Genomic DNA, 25182 nt, shown 5'->3' on the forward strand with positions numbered 1-25182 from the left:
TTTATCAATAAGCAAACATTACTTTATTAGTAATCATATCATATTAAAAACTACACACTTTTAGTTGCGTACATTGATAATAATTTATAATTCTAAATGATCACTTATGGGAATGAGTCAAGTGAATGATGGGTCAGTCAATGATTTTGGGCAGCACACCCCCAAGAAGCTGAAACATACAAATACATTTAATAAATAGCATATTCAGAATTAACATTATCTTTAATATAATACGAAACTCATTAAACAAACTATGGTTATTTGTGTACTGTAGTTCTAATCTATATGCAAATATCTGTAAGTTGTATTATACTAACAATTTGCATACATTGTGTTCAAAAAACTTAATTGTGTTCAAAACTTAATTGTGTTCAAAACTACATTGTGTTCAAAACATACCGGTATCAGAAGTTTTAATTATTAAGTTCTAATTTCTGGTTAATAATATTATTTTATTGCAAATAATTAAAATTTTCCCTGAAAGTATTGCGTTTTATTTCACATATTTTATAATACATACCTTGACTCTGGCTTAGGCTGTAATATCTATTTCGTTGAGAGATGTAAACCGAAAACTCATAATATTTATTCTTATATCTATGTAATACTTTTTGACAGTATAGCTTCAAAAATTAAGTTAAGAAGATTTTTTTACATTGCCATGAGATTATTTGCAAACACCCTTTAATATGTATGATATCTTTTGCTTTTTTGTAGAAGAATGATTTTAATTTTCTGTAAGAAAGGGATAATTTATATTAACTTGATTTAACGTTTCTATAGAATTTTATAAAACAGGGAATATTATAGTTTCATTAAAATTGTTCATGTTTGAAGGATCAGTACGTATGACTTTCTCGTTTTTTGCGAAAATAAAACGGCTCTGTATAAAAATGTTTAATTTTATCTTGTTCCCTATTCAACGCAACATATAACAATTTTTAGTTACGATTATACAAATCATATATGTAGTTCCTTTTTATAAAGTCCGTGCTTGACGAGTAAGGTTTAAGGGCCGTAATACATCAACCGATATGCCTTTTTCCCAGATTTTAAAACCAATATTGGGTAAAACAAATAAATCCTGTGGTTTGGAGTCTCAGACATACAGGTGATGTGTAAGTTACTAGCTCTCGAGGCCCGCTTGCCTCCTCGGTTATTTTGATGAGTGACAATCTTCCATCTTATGATGCAGCCAATGAGTACACTAGAAACCGCAAACAAATGGGTAGTTATGATTTTTAGTATGTTGTTGGGACACGTACTAGCGGAATATACGTAAGTTTGCAGCTCCGACAAATTTGAACATCGCTCTCAACAAACGGTAAAGAACTAGCACTAGTTCTAGTTTCTTGTTATAATTCTAGACTATATATTTTTCGTGACGAATTCTTAAAGAATTCTTAACGCAAACTTGTTTAAAGTAAATTAATTTTGCTACAGTTAGTTTCCGAATTGATTGGAGCTTCGTACCTCTAATAGTTCCCAATATACAGACAGCAGTTCAAAATAGAGAATCTTTATAAAATGTGTAATTATAGTTCTTAGTTCTTTTAAAACCTAAACATTGTTTGTCGTAAAAAGGAAACGATGCATAGGAAACTTGTGTTAAAAAGACAATGATATTTATACTCCTTAATTTTTCCTTTAAATCAAGATGAAAGTTCAAAGTTTTTATAGGGTAGAATTCTATTTTTGGTTGTGTTTGCCTTGTTAATAAAATGTATATATATATATATATATATATATATATATATATATATATATATATATATATATATATACACAAGTCTAAGAAGCTTACTTCGGCAAAAAAAGTTATGTACGGCCCTTACAATCCACTTCCAATCTCCTCCTGTGTTATAGGGATGGAGTGAATCATTTTAACTTTCGGTTTCGATTAGCCAATAACATTTATTACCTATAGATATATCATTTTAACGTCATAGAGTATGTAATTTATAAAGTAATGAAACGAAATGTCTATCACGTTGGCAAGGGTCAAGAGGTGATAAGTTTATAATATCTAAATGTCAACACAATACAATCAATATAGAATATCGTATTTTTACTCCAAGTGTGAAATGTACATTATTCAAAGGAAGAAATTTGATAGTATACAAACCTTTCATTAATTGTACATTGGTAAGGCGCATAGGCAGTGACGTCATCCCGGAACACGTTAAGAGCACAATACTGTATATGGCGACAATGGCCGGCCTCGCCGTTCACGCGACAAGCTCCAAATGGTAAGTCAGTCTGCAAAATATTTACTATAAGAAGCATTTTTAAACAAACTTAAAAGAAATAAGTTTAACAGACATTTCGACATAAGTATAAACTGTGGCTCAGCGGCCTCAAGATTTAGCTAGATTTTCTTTGCAGTTCATGATCCAGATACATTGAAACACATGACTAAACCAACCGGTTCAGTAAAAGCCACAATAATTTATATTATTATTTTCTATATTATATAGTCCTGGACTGCAGATTCAATAAAAATAATAATTACGTTTCTTCGCTAATAGTTTAAAACTGTAGTCATGCACTACTATAGTTTCACTTTTAATCAGTCTTCTCCTGGTGCTAGTGTTAATAAATATTAAAAGCGAGGATTGTCCATCTGGGGTCGTCACAATTTAAAATTTACATACACAGCACAAAACACAAAGGATATATAAATAATACGAGAAACGAAACATTAGATAGGAATATCGTACACGAATATTAGACATGATATAACCCCATGGCCGGCAGAATACAGGACAACTGACGTTAGGTGATTTTAGTTTCCGGTGCATCAACGTTATCAGCTGGTCGGTGGGTTGGCTAGACGCTTTTGCGCTGTTGCTGGAGTAATATGTTGAACAAATAATGGGGGTAAACGCAAAAAAATATCGCCTATGATTTACCGACTTGACAAAGTACTACTGAATTGTAACAAAGAAAGAAATATCATGTAAAATGTTGCCAAGTCTAATGGTTATAACAACATTATGGTATACAAAATAGTAAAAAAAAATAACAAAATATCAATGGGTAAGAAAATATATATCACATAATATGGAAAATGAAAAGCAAGACAAGAAGTACATATGCATTGAGGAAAGCCCGATTATACAGCATTCCACTAAAAAGACCTTAAATCCCATGGCATAGACCTAGTCTTTAAGACAACAAACCACACCAGGAACATTCTGGGATGTAAATCTTAGAACATGAACAAAAACGTTCAGGTCGGCGTTTATAAACTGACTTGTTAATATTGCCATAGTTTTTACATCGAACAAATAGGTAGATGGTTTAGCCAAAGATTTAAAAAGCATTGCCCGAAACAAAAATTAAAAAAGCAGATTTCATCGTTTACTCAAAATTTTATGGGTGAGAGCCATACAATAAAGTAATGAAAAAGTTTTACATCAATATCGCAAAGGCAGGAAATCAAACACGTTTGAAGAATATGAAATTTATAAACACTCTAAAAGGAATCCATTAGGTTGAACTCATGTTAAATGAGAAACTACAATTCAGCTCTTATTTTTGTTCAACACAATACTCCATCGCAACAGCGTCTCGCCAACCGACCGGTCAGCTGATAACGTCGATGCACCGGAAACTGGAATCACTAGTGTCTGTTGTCCGGCCACGACGTTATTTTACGTTTCATACTCATATGATAGGCCTATCGAATGTTGCAATTTACGTATTATTTATTTATTCCTTGTGTTTTTTACTGTGTTCGTGAATTTTAAACCACTACAACTCCAGATAGAGAATATTCGCTTTTAATATTTATTGACTCTGACACCAGAAGATGGCTTATTAAAGGTCGAAATTTGAAATTAAAGTCTAACAGTTTGAAGTTTTTTACGAATTTACGTAGTTATTGCTATTAATACAAATTCTAACTTCCAATCTAACTCTGGTAAACGCTTATGACAGCTTCTGGTCTCTATCAGGACTCTGATTTTGGGCTCAAATAACGAGTTCTAAACAAAACTGGCAGTTAATCTCACCTGGTTCAGGCCGAGGTAGTACTCCATCCCCATTACCCTTATTGAGATGCCGGTGTAGTTCTCGAAGTCTTTAGCCTTCACCAAGACAGGATAGAGCCACGCAACATGATCCCAGCCGATGTTTTTGACACCTTCTGTTTCAAGTGCTGATTTAATCACTCATTATTTATACTATCTAAAAAATAAATATAATTTCTTTGTGTTCCTTTTAATTTATCCTTTACGCCAATATGTGCTGCGTGCCTTTCTAAAACAAGGAGTGTCTTTTAAGGCTTGAGAGGATTAAGCAATGCAACATGATAAAAACTGATATTTTTTACATCCATCTGATTGAAATCGGTTTGATTATTCATTATTCATTAGTCTTACTTAACACGTGATCTTTAATAATGGCACTACATAAAATTATGACACATACCTAGCTATATTATACGGTGTTAACACCTCTGCAACACCAGTCATGTACCTACTTAGGACAAACAGGATAGTAATCAATGTGCTTACACCCCAGCCAATGTGTAAAATAACCATTTTGAGCAAATAAAAAGCTTGTTTGAATTAATGCTATTGTAATTTTTTTATTAAAATGTAATACTTAACAACTTAGTATTTTTAAGGAATACTGCTGAACTCACATTATTGGCATATAAAGTATAGTATTTGAAATAAAAAAGATTACAGTAAAAAAATATTTTCATGAAAACTTATATCAACCTTCTTTTTCTATATTTTCCAAAGAAAAATAATGTTTTTATCAGAATTTATAATCAAGTACCACTTTTGATTAAATGCAAGTTGAATATCGGTTACAATAATTATGGCTTATATAGCCACAACTATGCTATCCTATACAAGATCCTATTTGGCTATAGCCAATGCTATCCTTTACAAGATCCTCCACAGCAAATTTACCAATAAAGTTGCAACTTGTACTTCACTGCGGTCCTCAGTAGGTTCAAATTTCTGAACTTTTTAGCTACTTTAAACTATATTCAGATGAGCATCAAGATATAAGTATAAGAATAAGATAAATAGGAAGGTCGTGGCCAAAAAACTGAGAAAACTCTCAAAACAGGAGTGCCAATTGCAGTAACTGAATTCGATTTATGAACCTACATACCTGTATTATTGAGATCTTTCACGAATGGCTGTGACCATACATAGAGCTTTCGATTGGGCACCATAACATACGACAATATCGAGTGTGTATACAACACACATTTTGTCTAAGCCTTCCATTCATTGAGGTTGTCAACACCATTTCTTATTTTCGCAAAATACATTAATTTTACGCAAATTTAATTTTAAAAATTGAAATTGTTTGACGTAATGGTAATTTTTGTCAGATTAACGGATTCAGGTATTTGTCACATTTTCAAAAAAACGTATAGTTTACCTGTTAAAAAGTATTACATCACAAAAGGTCAACTAATCACCTTGACTGATAATTCCAACTCACAGTTAATAACACACTTATATTTTTCTCTTTTTATTTTCTTGAAAACGACATCATAAGGAACTACATTTATTTTTTTAATGAGTGAATTTTTACAATTCTAATACTGTTATCGTATGAATTTTATTAAGAAGTGTGACTATTATAGTTGCAGCTAAATTTTAAATACAACACACCCAGTGTTATTAGTATTACTGTAGTGAAAGTTTCCTGAAATTTTATACGACTAACATTTCCCCATACGATGAGAAATTATAAAACTAAAAAGAAGATGAATACCTTTGAGCAATTACTACTTTTTGAAAATATTACGTTTTATTAATGACATTATGAACAAGTCACATATTTCATTACCAGAAAACGTACCGTCCGGTATGGGTGTAGTTGTGTCGAAAGCACCAACAGTTGTTCCTACGGGCAAATGTAAAGAAATTAAAGATAAAACAAAGACCAAATTAATCAATAAGTTACCATTTTAAAATATAATAGTATTAATAAAGTTACTAATTGAATATAATAAATAATAACATTTGTAATGCTCAATCTCAAAATATTGCCAATACTTCGAAATCTTTCCGATGTAGCTACATTAAGCACATATGGTAAATAATAAGACTTTTGAAAAGAAATGCTTTTACAAATGTGAACTCTCAAAAAAGTTGTTTGATGATGATAAGATGATTGCTACAGATTTAGCACATAAAGATGAGGTAAATGAAGAGACTTTAGCCAAGGAAAGAAACGGAGTTATCTCAATATTAACGTGAACACTCAGTTGCATTTGGTGACGATAAGAAGATGATTGCTACACATTTAGCTCATACGGATGAGGTAAATGAAGAGACATTAGCCAAGGAAAGAAACGGAGTTATCTCAATATTAACGTGAACACTCAGTTGCATTTGGTGACGATAAGAAGATGATTGCTACACATTTAGCTCATACGGATGAGGTAAATGAAGAGACATTAGCCAAGGAAAGAAACGGAGTTATCTCAATATTAACGTGAACACTCAGTTGCATTTGGTGACGATAAGAAGATGATTGCTACACATTTAGCTCATACGGATTAGGTAAATGAAGAGACATTAGCCAAGGAAAGAAACGGAGTGATTTCAATATTAACGTAAACACTCAGTTGCGTTTGGTGACGATAAGAAGATAATTGCTACACATTTAGCTCATACGGATGAGGTAAATGAAGAGACATTAGCCAAGGAAAGAAACGGAGTGATTTCAATATTAACGTAAACACTCAGTTGCATTTGGTGACGATAAGAAGATGATTGCTACACATTTAGCTCATACGGATGAGGTAAACGAAGAGACATTAGCCAAGGAAAGAAATGGAGTGATTTCAATATTAACGTAAACACTCAGTTGCATTTGGTGACGATAAGAAGATGACTGCTACACATTTAGCTCATACGGATGAGGTAAATGAAGAGACATTAGCCAAGGAAAGAAACGGAGTGATTTCAATATTAACGTAAACACTCAGTTGCATTTGGTGACGATAAGAAGATGATTGCTACACATTTAGCTCATACGGATGAGGTAAATGAAGAGACATTAGCCAAGGAAAGAAACGGAGTGATTTCAATATTTAACGTAAACACTCAGTTGCATTTGGTGACGATAAGAAGATGATTGCTACACATTTAGCTCATACGGATGAGGTAAATGAAGAGACATGAGCCAAGGAAAGAAACGGAGTTATCTCAATATTAACGTGAACACTCAGTTGCATTTGGTGACGATAAGAAGATGATTGCTACACATTTAGCTCATGCGGATGAGGTAAATGAAGAGACATTAGCCAAGGAAAGAAACGGAGTGATTTCAATATTAACGTAAACACTCAGTTGCGTTTGGTGACGATAAGAAGATAATTGCTACACATTTAGCTCATACGGATGAGGTAAATGAAGAGACATGAGCCAAGGAAAGAAACGGAGTTATCTCAATATTAACGTGAACACTCAGTTGGATTTGGTGACGATAAGAAGATTATTGCTACACATTTAGCTCATACGGATGAGGTAAATGAAGAGACATTAGCCAAGGAAAGAAACGGAGTGATTTCAATATTAACGTATACACTCAGTTGCGTTTGGTGACGTTAAGAAGATAATTGCAACACATTTAGCTCATACGGATGAGGTAAATGAAGAGACATTAGCCAAGGAAAGAAACGGAGTGATTTCAATATTAACGTATACACTCAGTTGCATTTGGTGACGATAAGAAGATGATTGCTACACATTTAGCTCATACGGATGAGGTAAATGAAGAGACATGAGCCAAGGAAAGAAACGGAGTTATCTCAATATTAACGTGAACACTCAGTTGCATTTGGTGACGATAAGAAGATTATTGCTACACATTTAGCTCATACGGATGAGGTAAATGAAGAGACATTAGCCAAGGAAAGAAACGGAGTGATTTCAATATTAACGTATACACTCAGTTGCGTTTGGTGACGTTAAGAAGATAATTGCAACACATTTAGCTCATACGGATGAGGTAAATGAAGAGACTTTAGCCAAGGAAAGAAACGGTGTGATTTCAGTATTAACGTGAACACTCTATCAGTTGTGTTTGGTGACGAAAATAAGATGCCTACTACTCGGAAGATGTTCGAATTCTGAATTGATATCTGATATCGTGCCTAAACAGTATTATGATGAGAAATGTCTTACGTGTTATTTTGGGGTTACGTAATGTATAAGTATGCGTAAGTAATATATGTATTTGCTCTCGAATTTCTATAAAGTGCTTTTCAAAAGGTCCGTAAAAATGCTAAATATAGTATCGAATTTTTAACTTTAGTGACAAGGTTATATATAATTTTAATCAATGTAAGAAAACCAATAAAGAATTTCAATTTATATTTCTTAAGTTTAATATGTTAGCGAATAACAGTAAAAGTCTTATGAATGTACTAATTAATTTTACTCATATCCTTGCCGACTTGCACTTTACACAGGAGGGTAGTATGGCATTTACTTGACAATATATAACTCACCCTTGGTTGTCAAAGGAGATTGCTTCGGACGACCGCGTCCACGCCCGCGTCTGGGCATTATGACTTTGTGAGGCTTGATTTCTCCTGCTAAAAAGAGTAATCAGAGAAAGGTGAGATTTTAACACTGGATATGATTATCTACTTAAGATTGCTCTATTAATAAAACCTACTTAAATGGTTACGAATTAAATTAACAAAATGTTTTAAGTCATAATACCAATACTAAATAATTGTTAATAAAGAACACAACATTTCCCATGACACACGTTTACAACAAGTACAAATATTTTAGGACGAGGCCTTTTAACATCAATTACACAATCTTGAGGCATCTCCATTAATAAATTTTTACACATTTTTTATACTATTAATCTAAGATTTTAATTTGTATAGTATGTAATGTATGGATAGTATATATAGATCCATTGCATTACATAGTCACTATTTGTTCTTATTATATAAGCAAAATGTTTTCAAAATGTTATTTCTATGTTTTTATTACCTGTCCAATACACAATTTATTGCAATCCTTGTATTCATAAATTCCAATTGTTGTTAGTTATATTTTTCCATGGATTTTCTTAGATAGAAGGATATTTTTTACAAATTAAATGGTTGTACGTTTTTTTTTAACGTTCTTGCCTTATTAGAATAATTTATGTATAATGGGCTTTTGTAGAACTTAATTGTACTAACAAATTGTTAAATTGAAACAGAAATATTGGTGTAAAATATTTTGCCTGAACATGGCTCTCCATAGCTGACTTAAAGGGGTGTAAGATTTACGCTTATCAAAATTTATTTCTAATTGCAGTATGCATTTTCAATCAATAAAAATAATTTAAAACTCGGATCATTATACTAATGCAGGTAAAAATATAAGTTTGAGTGGTCCCGAAAAACTTTGTTTTATTTTAATATGTAACATTTATTGAACACTTGTTTACAGTCCCATAGGGCGCAATATATTGGAAGACTCACCAGGTTTTATTTGTGTGGGGTCCACAGCAGACTCAGTCTCGTTCGGTCTGACGACAACCAGGGACGTGAGTGGAGTCACAAAAGAGTACTGGAACAGTGCATTTATTTTTAATTACTAAATTAGAATAAGGTTTACTCTGTTCAGAATCCTTTGACCTCTGAAACCGAATATTGACCTATGAACCATCGACTATATTTCTGACATTCCATGACTATTTTTGTCATCGTTTATTTAATCCAGTTGGTTTTGTAACATGTATAAACTTCATACAAAAAATAGCTTAAATACGATGAACTAATGAAATATTACGGATGAAATTTAAATGTATAGGGCTAATCCGGAGTAATTGTGTCATTACTGTCACATTTATGCCGAGTCCAGGATTCATATTTCATGTCATATTATATCTCATAAAACAGTATATTTCAATATGTAAAATATTAAACATTTTTGTAACCCACTATTTCAGTGAAAATTACGCATACAATGTGAAAATTAAAAAAGACAAAGAATTTATTATTTTAAAACAGGAATTTGGGGCTAATAAGTCTTCTCTAACACAACGTTGGGACCAACGGCTTAAAGCTGACCAGAACCACCACCAAGGCTGGACTGGAAGCCGTTGCGTTGGGCGGCTTTGCAAGGACAGGATCGCTCAGTGGTCATCCATCCAAGCAGCAGCAACGTGCAATGTGTTTGGGAAATGTAGAATAAAACATCAATAAATTAATTGATACAACATTAAAAAGTAAATGGATTTGATTACCTAGACACTTTACTGAAACAGGAAACAGTTTATTTTAGTAATTAAATCCTCGACATCTTAATAAAGTGAATGAGGTTATAACTCTATTTCTGAATCAGATCATAGCTGGGTTATAAACATTACTAAACATAAACGTTGTGTATTAACCAAGTAAGCAATGAGTAGTGGTAGAGATAAATGTATTTATAACTTTTCAACATAGTAAAAAGGATAGGGTTTAAACAATAATAAATGTATGAGTACAAATTTTTACTACGCTAAAATAAAGCTTCCGTATATCAAGGCACGATGGACGAGCCCTGATAAAACAATCGCAAGAATTCGTGATACCCTTGAAGAGTTCGGAAAAGGAGAAATCTAAATAATGGGTTTTCCTAGGAAGCTATCTGAACTATAGGAAATAATAATTTAAAACTATGACCATATCAATATGGTAATTTATATTTTTGCACGATCTCCAAATCATGACAAAGGTATTATAAAAAAAGATATAGCTTATAATATGTAAATTGTCCAACAACAACAAATGACCGACAACATTTTATATAATTAGTTTTTTACGTGACCCATTTATAAATAAATCAAATCAAATTGTTTATTATCAAATTTTAATATTTATATAGGTATTATTATCCTACAATTTAACATAATAATGCTAATAATAAATTATGTTGACGCTGTTTGCTTAAACGTGTACGACATCTAACGGTGATATCTGAACAGATACAGAATTTAACATTAAAAATCACAAGTATCATATATATGTATGCTTTGTTCAAGAGTTCAGTTAAAAGGTTCAAATATAATCTGACATTATATTTAAGGAAGTTTATGTTGTAATATTAGTTTTCTTATATAATGAAACAGATTAGTCTAAATAGATATTTATCACATAATTATCTTAAATACAATAGCTTCGAAATCTAACAAACTCGTTACTTTAACAAACTCATTTATGCCTGCAACACTTCTCGCACATGTCTTAAATGCACACTTCTGCACACTTCTTAAATGTCGCACATCATCCTTACACCTTTTACATTCTGCCATAGTTGGATCACAACGGTCTAAATATAAGAAACTGGAGATTGTAGAGTAAAATTACCTTTAAAGCTAATTCAAGAGCTTTTTCTTTGGTTTTGTTAATCTCATCACTTTCATCTAACGAGTCGGCCTTGTCCAACAGTTGCTGTATCATCAAATAAGCCCACATCTTCTCCAATTGACCTTCACAGAACAGTCATTTTAAAGTGATTTCCAGTTCCTTTTAGTCAATCTACTTACTAATCACGCATTAAAATTCGCATCCATAATGTTAATACGTTTATACTAGGGTATTAAAATGTTAGTGGCAGTAAATCAAACTTTTTAATTTTCAATTAGTATTTTTATTTCCCCCAAAAGAACAGCTCTTGAGAAGAAAAGTGAAAATTTTAAGTGAACGTTTTAGATTAGTAAATATAATTTTGGCATGTCAAGACATAATTAGCATAACAATTTACTATTAGTAAAAATAACAACTATGATGTTTATAAAATTGAATAGCTATCATATGTAACTTTTAGATATGAAATAAAAAACTACATTGAATTTAACAAAATTCCGTTGAATTCACGAGAGAGTTTTGTGCAAATTAAATATCACCATGTTATATAATCGTATTTTTTTTATAATTTTTCAATAGATTTATTTGTATCTCTAAAGATTTAATCTGATGCTGCATAGTTTTACAATGATTTACTTTGTTTTTGTTGTATAGTTACTGCCAATAAGTTTAGTAATATTTGTTTGTTTTATAACAATTACAGTCATAAACATAATTATTAAGCTTATAGTAATTATGTTCCAAATACAATTTTTGATTGTATTGGTTACGAAGGAGAAAACTTGTGCAATACTATAAATTGAAACACATTAAGAATGAGCTCTGTGACGCTCTTTTTAGAGTGGAAGGTCAGATAGCAAATATTTAGAACGGTAACAATCATAGTTATGTGGCGCAGCCCTACTGTCGGCCCTCGGAACTAACTGAAATAATCCCCCGAACCTTCAGCTCACCTAGGTCGCCCGTATGGATGATTTATCTCCTGTGTAACTAATACAGTCAAATATACAATACTGTCTTTAACATTGGTACTGACAAAATGCTCTATAAACATCATGTTATCATCCGTGTTGTCTGCTATTATAATTTTCTCATTAATCGCAACTATATTAAATTTATACTAGACGTTATGCCTCTCAAAACCAACAAGTAAACAAATTCATGCGTCACATTATTAAACACATTCATACGTAAATATGGATACGTAAATAACTTATGTTTCGACTACGGTTTAAATTACTTTTAACTGAGGAGTTTGTTTTCTATTTCTTCTAGATAATTTTTGTGCTTTATAATAAGTTTTACAATGGATGTTTACGTATGACATTCTCTTGGGAAATTCTATTATATTCTATATCCCACTAAAGCCAGCTATACTGGAGACCATCTTGATTTTAGCACCATATGAACAATGTTAAATTTCAAACAATTTTATGGCATTAACGTTTATCGTAGAACTGTGTTTTATACATTTTTTTAAATTTATGATTAATACAAACATAAACCGTTTTATTTTTTCGACATTTGTAATGATTATTTCAGAAACGAATACCAAACGTTATCGTATTTCATTGATTTATTACTTAAAAGTGCACGCTTTAAAATAAAAACTAAAGAAATTTTCATGCGTATTAAAAATGTCTAAAATTAGACACAGTCCATAATGCTATAACCAAAAATAACAAGGGCGCAAAGTGTTTAAGTTTAATGTTGTTCTTACTTAACAAAACTTAATGTCGTTTCACTACAGCCAGCTTAAGAACAAGAATTAAAATATTTACTATAACATTACCCAAACAATTGTAATAGGTTTCCTCAATATATGTTTTCACTACATTTATAGTTCTCACCTTCTTTATGTGCAAATACATATATAAATCCATATTTTGAAAAGCCTGCAATTTAAACAGCAATAAAAAAGAACCATCCAAAACAATCTAGGCCTACTCTTCAAGTTAAAATATTTCTATCATAATCATACACTCATTGAGAACCAAAAAACCATTGTTTAGCTTTCTAATTCTAACCTTTTCTTTTTTTTTAGGTGAAACAATTGACACAAAATCAATATAACCATTTTCTCCATCTTTAAAACAATATATGTGTCTACTGGAAATAGAATATTAAACAGTAGAATGTTTACAGGGCAGTTTTATCACAGTATTTATAATAAATAGATTTGTCTTACTACATTTCTATTGAGATAAATTCAATTCATTACCAAATGACTTGGTGGCTGGTTTCACAGACATAGGCATACAGTTTACAAATATTGGATATAGCCTGATTCCATTTGGAAGTTGAGCACTGAGAACTCCGATAGGTTCCTTGTCTTTTATTTTGTTGTTTATTTTTCCAGCAACAGTTATTTCAGATCCATTGAAAAATACCTGAAAATTATTTTTCGTCCTTGAAGAATAATCCACCTGAAACAATGCCAAAATCATCTTTTTTGTTATCCACGACCAAATACAATAACAATAAATTTTAAAGCGTTATCTGGACATCGTAGTAGTGTTTTATCACATATTTCTTTATTTTTACCAATAGTAAATTTATTAATGGTAAAAATGGATTAATAAATTAAAACATTTGTTTTAAATTTGGATTTATTTTAAGAATATATGTCAATTGTTCATTTGTTAATCTTATGTTGAAATAATTTACAATTAGGAATAAACATAAGAACGTTAATTCAATTTTTCAATATGAAACTTGGTACGGTAATTTGGTGTTATCCGGAGGCCATCCTGTCCCTACCTACTATCTGTTATTAGGCTGTATATGTAGGTAAATACATATGTACGTATAGTATTATAATTACAAAAAGTGAAAGTTAAAATTTACGTGCGCTTACGTGATCTGAGCTTGAATTTAAGAACTATCTCGAGGGATGTTTTTCTGATTCTGCCAGAAGAGCGGGGTGCTTCCGAAGTCGCCACTAAAGCCTGCAGTGATGGCCAGGGGCATTTCCGATCGGTATTTTCCCAACCTCAGATTACGTTCCATATCGTTCAACTTTTCTGACGTCAGATCACGTCGAAATTACATCGAAAAACCAAGGCGAAACCACCCGCTAATGGCGCAATATATTTGTTTGGACTGTGTACCACATGCTTTCGTGTGAACATAGGGAAAATGGGTCGTGTCCATGCGCTTGCCGCACTTCTAGCTGTATGGTTCGGTCTGTATTATAGTTTATAAATATATTAGTCTGTAATATCTATATCAAAGGATATACATAAAGTTTATCAAATGTAACTTTATATAGAGTAAAAATACAATTAACAATTTAATAAAATTATATTTTATGTCTTTATTATTCACAGCATAATATACTCCATTCACTACAACCATTCAACTTATAAAGAACATATGGAAATTTGTAATAATGAAAGAACAGATTTAAATTAAATTTATTGTATTTAGAAATTTACTGCAATGAAATCATTATCCTCCAATAAAACATGTAATTGATTACAATTACACATAAAACATTGTATAGCCTAATAAACTATAAACATTAAATTAAAACTTAAATGTCTGATGTACCAGTACAGAGATAATTAAGTAATTAAGAAAATATTGTAACTCAATCTTGAGAGACTAGTCTATGTAATTGAGCTAGTAATAACGTTTTGATTTCATTTTTTTCATTTATGAGCTTTATTGTAACTAATTTTGTAAAAATATATTACTCACAAGATTTAGTTTAGTTAATGAATTGGAATTTATCTAGGAAATAAATTTAAATTAGTAAAATTTATTATAAGTAACGGACTTAATTGTAACTATTTGGAGTACTTATGGGACAGGTTTTTGGAATTAAACATACTCGTTTATATACAGATTACATAGATATTTACGAAGGAGTAAGGGCACACAAGATGGTTGATTTGAGGGAATACGATTTGTAAATATTGGGATATTAAGTAAATGTAATTGAAATTATACATGTTTTGTTTATTAATCATGGTTAAGGTGAAGACCATATATGATTTATTTGAGATAATTATGTTCTTAGTTGCAACTTGTGTTGTCCACTCACTCAGAGTAAAATACAACTAAGCCTTACTTTAGCTGAAAGTATTTTTGAAACACACACACATATAATTGTATTTACACAGTTACTCAAATTCGTACCTGTTCAGGCGTGTAAGTGAAGGTGATGTTGGAGAGCAGTGGTGAGGAGATGCTTTTGTAGAAGTTGTTCAGTTGGTCAGACGCATCTGCTGCTTCGTATATTTTTCGAGCAAAAGCATGATTAGATAGTGATAGCTTTCTTAGGAAATTAAAATCTGCATCGTCTCCAAAAGCTAAGCTGAAGATTGGGCAGCTGTTTATACAAAAATAAGTTAATATAGAAATAATTAATGCTTAAACTTACTTCAATACAAAAAAGGTACCATATTTGTTAAAGATGAATCATCAAATTAATATATCAGCATAAACATATATTATGTAATATGAATAATTCTTAGTAATGTATACGGTAGTTTTCCATTCAAACAAATATATTAAAATTAGTCCAAAACCCAGTTTTTTGGTAATTTTTGAACAAAATTCAAAATTCGGAAGTCAAGAAAAATAATGGGATTTTCTTGACGAATTCAAGATTTTGAGATGTTCCTCGAAATGGCATGTTCCTCAGCTCAACATTGTTCCTTTGTGTTAAGAACACCAAGCTGTGTGTAGTATAAACTAGAATTCTTTATCGTCACTTCTTTTTCAGCTTTACATTCCTCACCTACTCTCACCATAGTTCACCTATTCTGAGTTTTTTAAATAGATATTACGAACTGTTGATGAGCGAATTCAAATCTATATTGAATATCTTGAAAACAAATAAAGATAGAGCCCTCAGTTTGTGCGTAAATGTTTTGCCAATTATGTACTACATTGATTGCTTCTCAAATTATTGAGACCGGGAGCATTTTATAAAATTTCTAAATACTCCAAAAAGAAGGCCCTGTCAATTTAAAAATGCTATCCAAGTGTTAATTATCTTCATGCCATCATTTATCAGCGTAGTCTTTTGATAATTTTATGTAAGATTATGTAACATTAACTGATTCACTGACAGCTTCCCCTTGGATATTATATAATTTTATTGTATTGGGTAACGTTTGTTAGTTCTAGAACTCTGAGAAACTACTCTAGACTGAATCGAATACCGTTATTTTCTGCGAAAATGTTGTGATAAAATACATTTACGTAGCTTCATGTAGCGTACACGCACTAATATTTGGTTTTGTAATCTAAACCTTAGTACCTCGCATCTCTTTGTTAAAAGTAATCAAACGTTTTGATAAAGATTATGGAAAAAAATTTACTTAAACATATGTATCATTCCGAAAATTAAATTAATAATACTACTTATTTCTACCAATTTTACAATTGAGATTATACCCAGACCTAACAAAAATCTGAATTTGTTAAGTCCTAGGCAAACAACATTTTCAATTGTGATTTTAAATTTTAATTGCTAATTTAGTCGTATACACCATTACATCAACAGAAACAAACTCTTGCAATACAAACGCAGTACACTCATGCGGGCGCTTATGTGTACCGCTTATACCAAGTATTTTCCAATAACTTTATTGTGAAACGTACTTATTAATGTTGAGAGACTTGGTCAAATTGACGATAGTGTTTGGGTCTGTCACCTCTACGTTAGGTTGCCCGTCTGTCAAGAAGACAATTAAAGGTTGTGGCGGGCCTTTATAGTTGTCCCAGAAATAAAAGCCGACAGTGATCAGTTGCAGCCCTGTTCTGAGACCCGCCATTATGTTTGTTGCTGTAAAAAAAGATAGAAATTGTTACATTGTGACTGAAATTAAAAACATTTAAGAGATATTTCATTGAACTGAAATTCCTAAACGATATAGAAATCTTATTTACTGAGAGTTCGCTCATGAAATAAGCTTTGTGAAGTTAAAAAAAACCCTCGCCTGGCATTAATTTTAGCTTGTTACATGGTTGAACAACTTTGGTTTTAATGAATTACATTTACGGTGCATAGTTAAGTTTGGCTTGTTGCTCCGACCAAAATAGGAGGTTAAATATAAATACATAAGAAGGTTTGTTAAGTTTAATTTAACCAGAAAGCGTGTACTCCCAGTCTAATGTATTCGGCTTTTAAAGCGTCTATATCCTGCTTTGTAATCAATCTATTTTCGATCTAAGGTGGAGCATCTCTGGTTCAAATAAATTACATTTACAATACAAAAACGAGTTAGCCAATTTTGTGGTGTGATGAGGCATGTTTCAAACTACGTAAATGGACGCGTTAATCGGTAAACTGCTTGTAAATCCTCATAACGTAATCCAAGCAGAACTCAATGTGCCTGGTGTTATGTATGGGAAGGTATTTCGAGTACTGCACTGGTTGGTCCTTATTTTCTTAAAGGAAATGTTAACTCAGAAAGTTACTTACGGTTTCTGCAAGAAGTAGTAGTTCTCGAGCTCAGAAACGATCTTGTTTTCAGTATTAATTCGCTCATTTGACAACAAGATGGTGCTCCTGCACATTTCGGTATCCAAGTACGAGATTTTTAAAATAACACATTTAATGAATGGATTGGTCTCCGTGGTGCAATTGATTGGCCTGCGCTCTCGACATGTGATTTTTCACTGTGTGGTATTATAAAGGAGACTGTGTATGCTTCAAAACCGCAAAATCTTGACAGACTCAGAAGCCTAATTAGACATTTTAGTTTTCTTGCCTGAAAGTGTTTTAATCAATTAACCCTTAACTCCTTTAAATTTCTCTTCTGGGGAAACTGACATATGCGCCACCCTGTATATACAAATGCATATACCTGAAATGCCCGGAAGCTGTTCTCTTGTTTTTATTCGCTAGTTGAAAGTAATTGAGTCAGAGTACGTACATACCAATCAGGTAATGAAACTTTCAAACCACTAATGAGAGGAACTTCTGTAGTGGTTGCTCGGTTGCTTTATCTGTGTAACCTTGGTCCCTAAGTCTACATGAGAAACTTTAGTATGTTGAAGAGGACGACATACTTAGGGACTTTAAAGCATCACAAAAGAATATTTTCAAAAAGTGGCTTTTGTTCATGCACGACACATATATGACATAAACAACTTTGGAAGGTTTCAAACAAAGTTTTCAATATCCATAGTTCAAACCTATGACGAAAATTTGTCTAAATATAGATATAGTTTAAGCACTCTCTTCTTGGAAATAGGTTTAAAAGTTTTAAAATTGGAAAGAAACTGAATTTATAAAACAATACTCTCAACATTTAGTACAATGCAGCGTTTAGCAAGCCCCACTAAAAACTTTAGGATATTATTTGTAGACCAATAGGAGACAAAGACTAAATACACGTAATGCATAGTCTATCTCCTATATTTTTCAGTCGTTCGGATTGGATGTTATAAATTTTAACAATTGTACTTTACAATTATAACTGCTCAACCAACTTCAACCAATATTTTGGTACACACTTCATAAGAAGTGTAGGCTAAGATCTATAAATTAAAACAGATTCGTCGAATTCAAAATAAAATTTCAAATGATGTTGGTTATTTAAAATATTTAAAAATAAGTAATTTTACAAGCAGAATAAAAATAACTTTATGTAAACAACTATATAACACTTTGCTATGTTTGTTTAGTCTTAAATTTTTTCACAGTAATTTGGCTCTGACAAGTTATTTGTAATTGTTTGCTAATTTATTTAACGAATTATGTTTTTTTTAATACAAATATTAATGTTTACAAGCACTTCTTGCAGATATACGGGGAAATTTAATCTTACAACTAATATACTAATATATATATATATATATATATATATATATATATATATTTTACATACATATATATTGAGATATACATTAAACATTGATTGAATACTGTGTTTAAGGCAATATGTTGGCCAAACCAAGTCAAGTGTAAATGTTGCTGTTTCTTACATTATACACAACTTACATCCAAGGTCTGTATAATTTTTCAGGTAAGAATGAGCTGCAGCTATGTTTGTAGGCGTGGCCTCAATGACAAAGCTGCCGTCTAAGACGGGTTGATCAGCAGGCCGTGGTGCGGATGAATATATCGATGTGGGAGACCAAGCCTGTAAAATAGATAAAGCTTTTTTTAATTTTTTTATGCACATACAAATTGTTTTCATTCAATGTTATTATTAATCCACCTTTCATTTAATAAAACAATGGTAAAAAGATAATTATCTCTTACTCTTTATATAAGTATCTCTTACTCTTTATATAATTATCTCTTATAAGGTTTGTATATTTCATTTGGATTACATAAGTTTTGTGAGAGGAGTACAGATACAAATAGCCTTCTTAACCTACGTCATATCCGTTGTTTTTACTCCGCTAATTTTTATATCTCTTAATTTATATCACTCACCTCAACATAACCATGGAAAGTTACGATGCTAAAACAATCTTTGGAGTTAAGCTCAGAGAGAATTTTAAACATTGCTTCCTCAAGTTGTTCCCGTTTTCTACCACGCATAGAGTAGCTGTAGTCCAGCACAAACACAACATGCTTCCGTAGCGGGTGTAGATTCTCAGGCGCAAAGAAATGAACGAAGTATCCTTCATTAACCTGGAAAGTAAAAGAAAACCCTAAAGTCCATTAGTGCAAATTATTATGATCTTTCCACTCGTCTCTACTTCATTATACGAGGGTGTCCAAAAAATTAGTGTCAAGCAAAAGCGCCCAGAGATGGTAATACTAATGAGATCTTCCAAAAATAATATTTCTGTTGAACATCTGGTCGTTTCTAAATGGTATATCACATCGAACTACTGATATTATTTTTATACAAAGAAAATGTCTAATATTTGTTCTATAATAAGCTGTCTAATAAAAAGGAAGTTTCAGGCGGGGGATTTAGCGTGTTCTGGAATATCCCAGAAACAAAACAGTTGTATAACATTCACAATAATATATTTGTTTTGTCCACCCGATCCAGAGGTTTTCTACTTCATTCTAATTTTACTTAACAAGAGATAAGAACGTATTCAGTTAACAATTTTAATTCTTATGATCACCGTTTTCTCCATCTATTTTTAACTAAAGGAAGATTTTGAAAATTATTTTCTAGTTTCGAAGACTGTTGTATAAAATATTTAAACGTTTTAAACTCTAGATCAGAAGCTGTTAAAATCCTCGATAACCATTAAGTGCTCAAAACACTGCCTTATACTCACCAGTATCATCTGTTGCTCCTTGCCTTTCCTATCTACGTCGTATTTTACGACAAACTGACAGCTGAGTCCGGCGATGTCTCCGCTTCTCTGTTCTTCTGGTGTTGGCGACCAAACAACTGATTTGTGATTGGGATTATTTTCTTCTATTATTGCAAGTAAGTTTGCTGGAAAAATCTAAATTGTCAATAAGCAAATAATAAACCAGTTTAATACTAAATTAAACTCATTCAGACTGTACTATCATACAGCTTTGAATTTTTGAATTATATTACGTACAGTTTGTATAAAGCCTTATTTTATATACATACATACACACACACATGATATATATATATATATATATATATATATATATATATATATATATATATACACGAGTATTATATACAACGCTGAAGTGGATTAAGAATTACACGTGTACCTATCTCTTAGTGCACGTATAAAGTTTTGTAAAGCTGAGATTCCGACGTATATTTTCTCTATTTTATGACAGAAAAATCTACGTAAAATTTGGTAATTATATTCTATACTTAGGCAAAAATAAAAAGTCGCGTTAGAAAATGATTCGTAAGCCCACTCTTTAACATTTGGTTTGTGTAAGATACTCTTGTCATGTAAACCTGCACAACCTGCGACAGCGTAGAATAAAAAAACTTAAATATTGCCTTAAGAATAAAAATTAAAGAAATAATTTCATTTAAACAATATGAAATTAATATAATATTTTAACACCTAAATATGAAAGTTTGAGAAATTAATAAACTAACTACTTCTATAAATCTTAAAACCATATTAAATAAAAAATATACTTTTAATATGCATATAAAACTAAATTAATTAGAATAACTTATTATTTCTAATAAGTCCTAACTTTAATTTGTATTCATCCCTCTGCCAGTGTCACGCCCACAGCATCTCAGACCAGGCCAGCCTCGGATAACCGCTTAATATACAAATATTTCAGTTTCGTCATTAACCGGGAACGGTTATCGACGGAAATAATTGTTTGGGGAAGTGCATTCCACAACCTATAAGCCATTACATGGGATGACTTAATACACACTGCAGTCCTGTGCTGAGGAATTCTTAAAATGTACGAGCCAGAGCGAGTGTTTCTTAACACTTACATAAGACACAGATTTAAAATTTCAGAAAAATATCTTGGAAAACCACAATGTATTATTGAATGAACTAGTTTTAGAATTTTAATAGATCTTTGATCTTTCAATTTTACAATATTTTCCTTATAGTAGGGTGTGATGTGCTGCTCCCGTCTCACAACGTAAACGTAACGTATACTATAGTTTTGAATTCTCTGCAGCTTCTCACTTAGTACTATGGTCATATCATTGATCACGGAGTTACAGTAATTAAATGGGGAAGTAATGTAGAGAGCTGTCGTAAGCAGTTATTAGTAAAGACAATCTTCTTTTAAACGATAACGAACAAAAAACGTATATGAAATTGTTAAGTATGACAAGAGATTATCCCGACCAAAAATAATGTCTTCTTAAATGGTCTTGTTCAGGTAGACAACTTGAGCAAGTTGCTGGAGAATATTTAATAATACCGTTCGGATCTAGTAGCCAAAAAATAGCTTGCTTATTAATGGGAGAAATTTATGTATGTTAATTCTTTGTTTTTTTTTTTTTAATTTCTTACACCAATAGTGGGAACACCAATATAATCATGTATATACTGACTTATCTGCTTAATATCTCAAATGATTATGTAGATCTACAACAAGCATCTCCTTCCCTGTCTAAGACTGACTATTGTCTGAAAAGATTAGTTAGAAAGGTCATTGATTTTCAAACCGGTTTTAGATTCTCTACTTAAAGAATTTAACAAACTATATTCAATGTTTCATCCTTACGTTTGTTGGTCATAGAATTGTTAGAAACTTGAAGTTCAAACACCTCTAAGTCCTTAATAGGAAATGGGTCTTCTATATTTACAGTCACTGACATGTCTTCCACGATCTGGAATAAAAATAGGAAACATAAGATGCAATAATGGAAACCCTACTAAAAAAATTTATAGTTCTTTCTGTCGATGCGATTTCATCACAGGGTTCATTCATCACTTCAGTACGTGCCTGCTATGATTATTTTTATGTAGCTTATATTGGAAGCAGCTACAGTATACCGATTTACTCGTCTTTCTGTCGGCTTTGTAAACAAAGGTTCTCAAAACATATTTTGACATTACCAATTCCTCTTAAAATATTTTAGGGTTGAAAAATAATTTTGCTATTAGATTAATTTCCCCAAATATTATAGAATAGCTTATATCAGGTTTACCATATGCAAAGTATAATTAATGTTAAAATTGCTAACAGTTTTGTATGTTAGGTTAGTATATTTTAATTTGAGTAGAATACAGTTTGTATGAAATTACTAATAGTTTTCTAACGCAAAATATTTTTGGTTTCTATTTTTAAATAATATTTTAATAAACTGCAAGCCTTGCTACATAAAATTGTCGTTTTTGAAACAAAATGTGCATGCTAAGACAGTAAAATGATTATGACAAAACACAGAATACATAAGTGCATTTTCTGTGTTTTAAATGTTTCGCTTTTTTATTTTTTTCTGAATATACTTGAATTATTTTTATTTCTCTTCTATAAAAAGTTGTCAGGTTTCCGTTAAATATATTAATTTTATTGCGACTAAACTTCAAGTCATTGGGAAATGTCAAAAAATGAAAATACATTTTAATTAGATATGCCAATGGAGGAGTGGGTGGTGGTGGGTTGGTCAGTGGTTGGTGGTGGGTTGGTCAGTGGTTGGTGGTGGGTTGGTCAGTGGTTGGTGGTACTTCGTGGTTGAATAAATTGAAATGGTTCATTAAGGACCCAATGTGGATACTTCATATAAATTAATTCTTCACCAGATTTTCTTCTAGCACGTAATTAAGTGTACGTTTTCACGGGTAATAAAATTGATGTTAGTTACAAATATTATTAATATTCACACTATTCGGTCCTAACAATCAGCTTTCATCAGAAAATTAAGTTATATTATAGCAAATCATTCGACATTAATTAATTATTCGTTTTATTACATTTATTAAATAAAATTACTGACAAGACTTCTTATTTCAAACCTTTTTGTAAACATGTAAATATGTGAAGGAAAAAGGATTTTTCCGGAAATTTGCCAACATTCAGTGACACAAAAATCAGTGAAATCACTGAACGATGGCAAATGTCCGGAAAAATCCTGTTTCCTTTACAAACATTCCATTGTCAAAAATAAACTTCAAACAAAGAATGTAAATATGATTATCACAAAACTACTGAGAGAATATTTACAGCATTAAAAGACCACAAGCTTACTATGCATAAGTGTAAAAATACAAAGTACGTAATCACGACACCAGTATTGCTCAGGTCAGATTCTAACCTGCTGAGGGTTGATATTAATGGTGTTGGTATAAACTCCCAGATTTCTGGCCAGGAGCTGTTCATAAGTCAGGTTGAAAGTGACTTTGCCATGAGCTTCGATATTCACTGTCACTATAAATTGGTTCGAGTCTCTTGTGCTGTAAACAATGAATGAAATATTTTAAAATATAACATCAAAAGGTTAAATACTCGTATTAAGTAGAGAGTCTAGAAATGAGAGAGAACTTTATTAATATTATTTTCATATCAATCCATTTTAAAATAACTTGTGTATTTGAAACGAAAGATTAGGCCTATAACTTATTGAGATGATGATAATGAGCAGTAAAGTTCGAGGTTTGATGTTTATATTCGGTAAAGAACTGCTTATTCTTTCCAAACAAAGTTGATTTATACTAGATTGTCGTGATAATGCAACTCAAAAGTTCTTTGTTCAGTAATGTATTTGAACAGTTCAAACATTAACAAAAATAAATCTATAACCCTTTACTTGTTACCAGGTTAAGTGTTAGAGAAGGCTTCTTAGCCCTAATTTCGCCTGGTAAAATAAGACATTCTTTACTTTTACTTCACTTTTACTTGACAATTTTAAGCTAAACTTCTACGATCATACTACAAAATCTGGGACTACTGAAGTTTAAAGTTGTGTAAATGGTACAACACTTACTCCAGCACTACATGCCCTGCGGACTGGCCTGCCTGCACAGCCTCGTCGTACTCAGTTTTGGCTTCATCCTTCTTTTTCACATGGGCCTTATACACTTCGTCCTTCACTTCCCTGTAAAACAATTGAAAATTATATCTTTATGATACTGACTGAACATAAACACATAGCAGCATATGTCCTTGGACGTCATTGGTTATTGGGTTATTATAAATCATTTATTAAATACAATTCACAGTTTATGACTTCTGCTAAGAAACAGTCGGTCATGCTTACTATGTAACCTAATTCACCCATTACCCTCATCTTATACTGTCATGCTTTTAAAAACCATCTTGATTTTTATCCTACAATAACTGTGCAAACAGTTAATACTAAATTTTACTATCAGATGTTTTGACTAGTGTCTTGTTTTGAACGAAAGCATTGAATTACTTTTCCTTTTAGGTTCAGTTTTAATAACGTTTTTATGGAATAAAATCCAAATACCTTTTAGTACAAACAAAGTCTTTTTTTAATTACGAAATCTATACTTAAAGT

At 31.5% G+C, this 25182-nt stretch overlaps 1 protein-coding gene across 6 annotated transcripts in view; it reads right to left on the reverse strand.

Moving 5' to 3' along the window:
• The window catches only part of LOC124365109 (inter-alpha-trypsin inhibitor heavy chain H3-like), a 31352-nt gene continuing 6170 nt past the window's right edge, over positions 1–25182 (reverse strand). The window contains exons 4-19 of one of the 6 annotated variants that reach the window (XM_046821055.1): positions 24646–24756; positions 23977–24115; positions 22443–22548; positions 20567–20730; positions 19758–19958; positions 19317–19458; positions 16970–17153; positions 15497–15689; positions 13575–13779; positions 11354–11475; positions 9482–9569; positions 8501–8587; positions 5827–5883; positions 4017–4150; positions 2126–2259; positions 1–169 (exon numbers count right to left, since the gene is read on the reverse strand). In XM_046821055.1, coding sequence (XP_046677011.1) covers positions 118–169; positions 2126–2259; positions 4017–4150; positions 5827–5883; positions 8501–8587; positions 9482–9569; positions 11354–11475; positions 13575–13779; positions 15497–15689; positions 16970–17153; positions 19317–19458; positions 19758–19958; positions 20567–20730; positions 22443–22548; positions 23977–24115; positions 24646–24756 — 2119 coding nt within the window. In that variant the 3' untranslated portion in view covers positions 1–117. The remainder of the gene's footprint in view (positions 170–2125; positions 2260–4016; positions 4151–5826; positions 5884–8500; positions 8588–9481; positions 9570–11353; positions 11476–13574; positions 13780–15496; positions 15690–16969; positions 17154–19316; positions 19459–19757; positions 19959–20566; positions 20731–22442; positions 22549–23976; positions 24116–24645; positions 24757–25182) is intronic. The other 5 variants (XM_046821090.1, XM_046821070.1, XM_046821083.1 and 2 more) reach the window with 5 other exon arrangements.

Source organism: Homalodisca vitripennis, chromosome 1 (genome assembly GCF_021130785.1).
Source record: "Homalodisca vitripennis isolate AUS2020 chromosome 1, UT_GWSS_2.1, whole genome shotgun sequence".
Classification (NCBI taxonomy): domain Eukaryota; kingdom Metazoa; phylum Arthropoda; class Insecta; order Hemiptera; family Cicadellidae; genus Homalodisca; species Homalodisca vitripennis.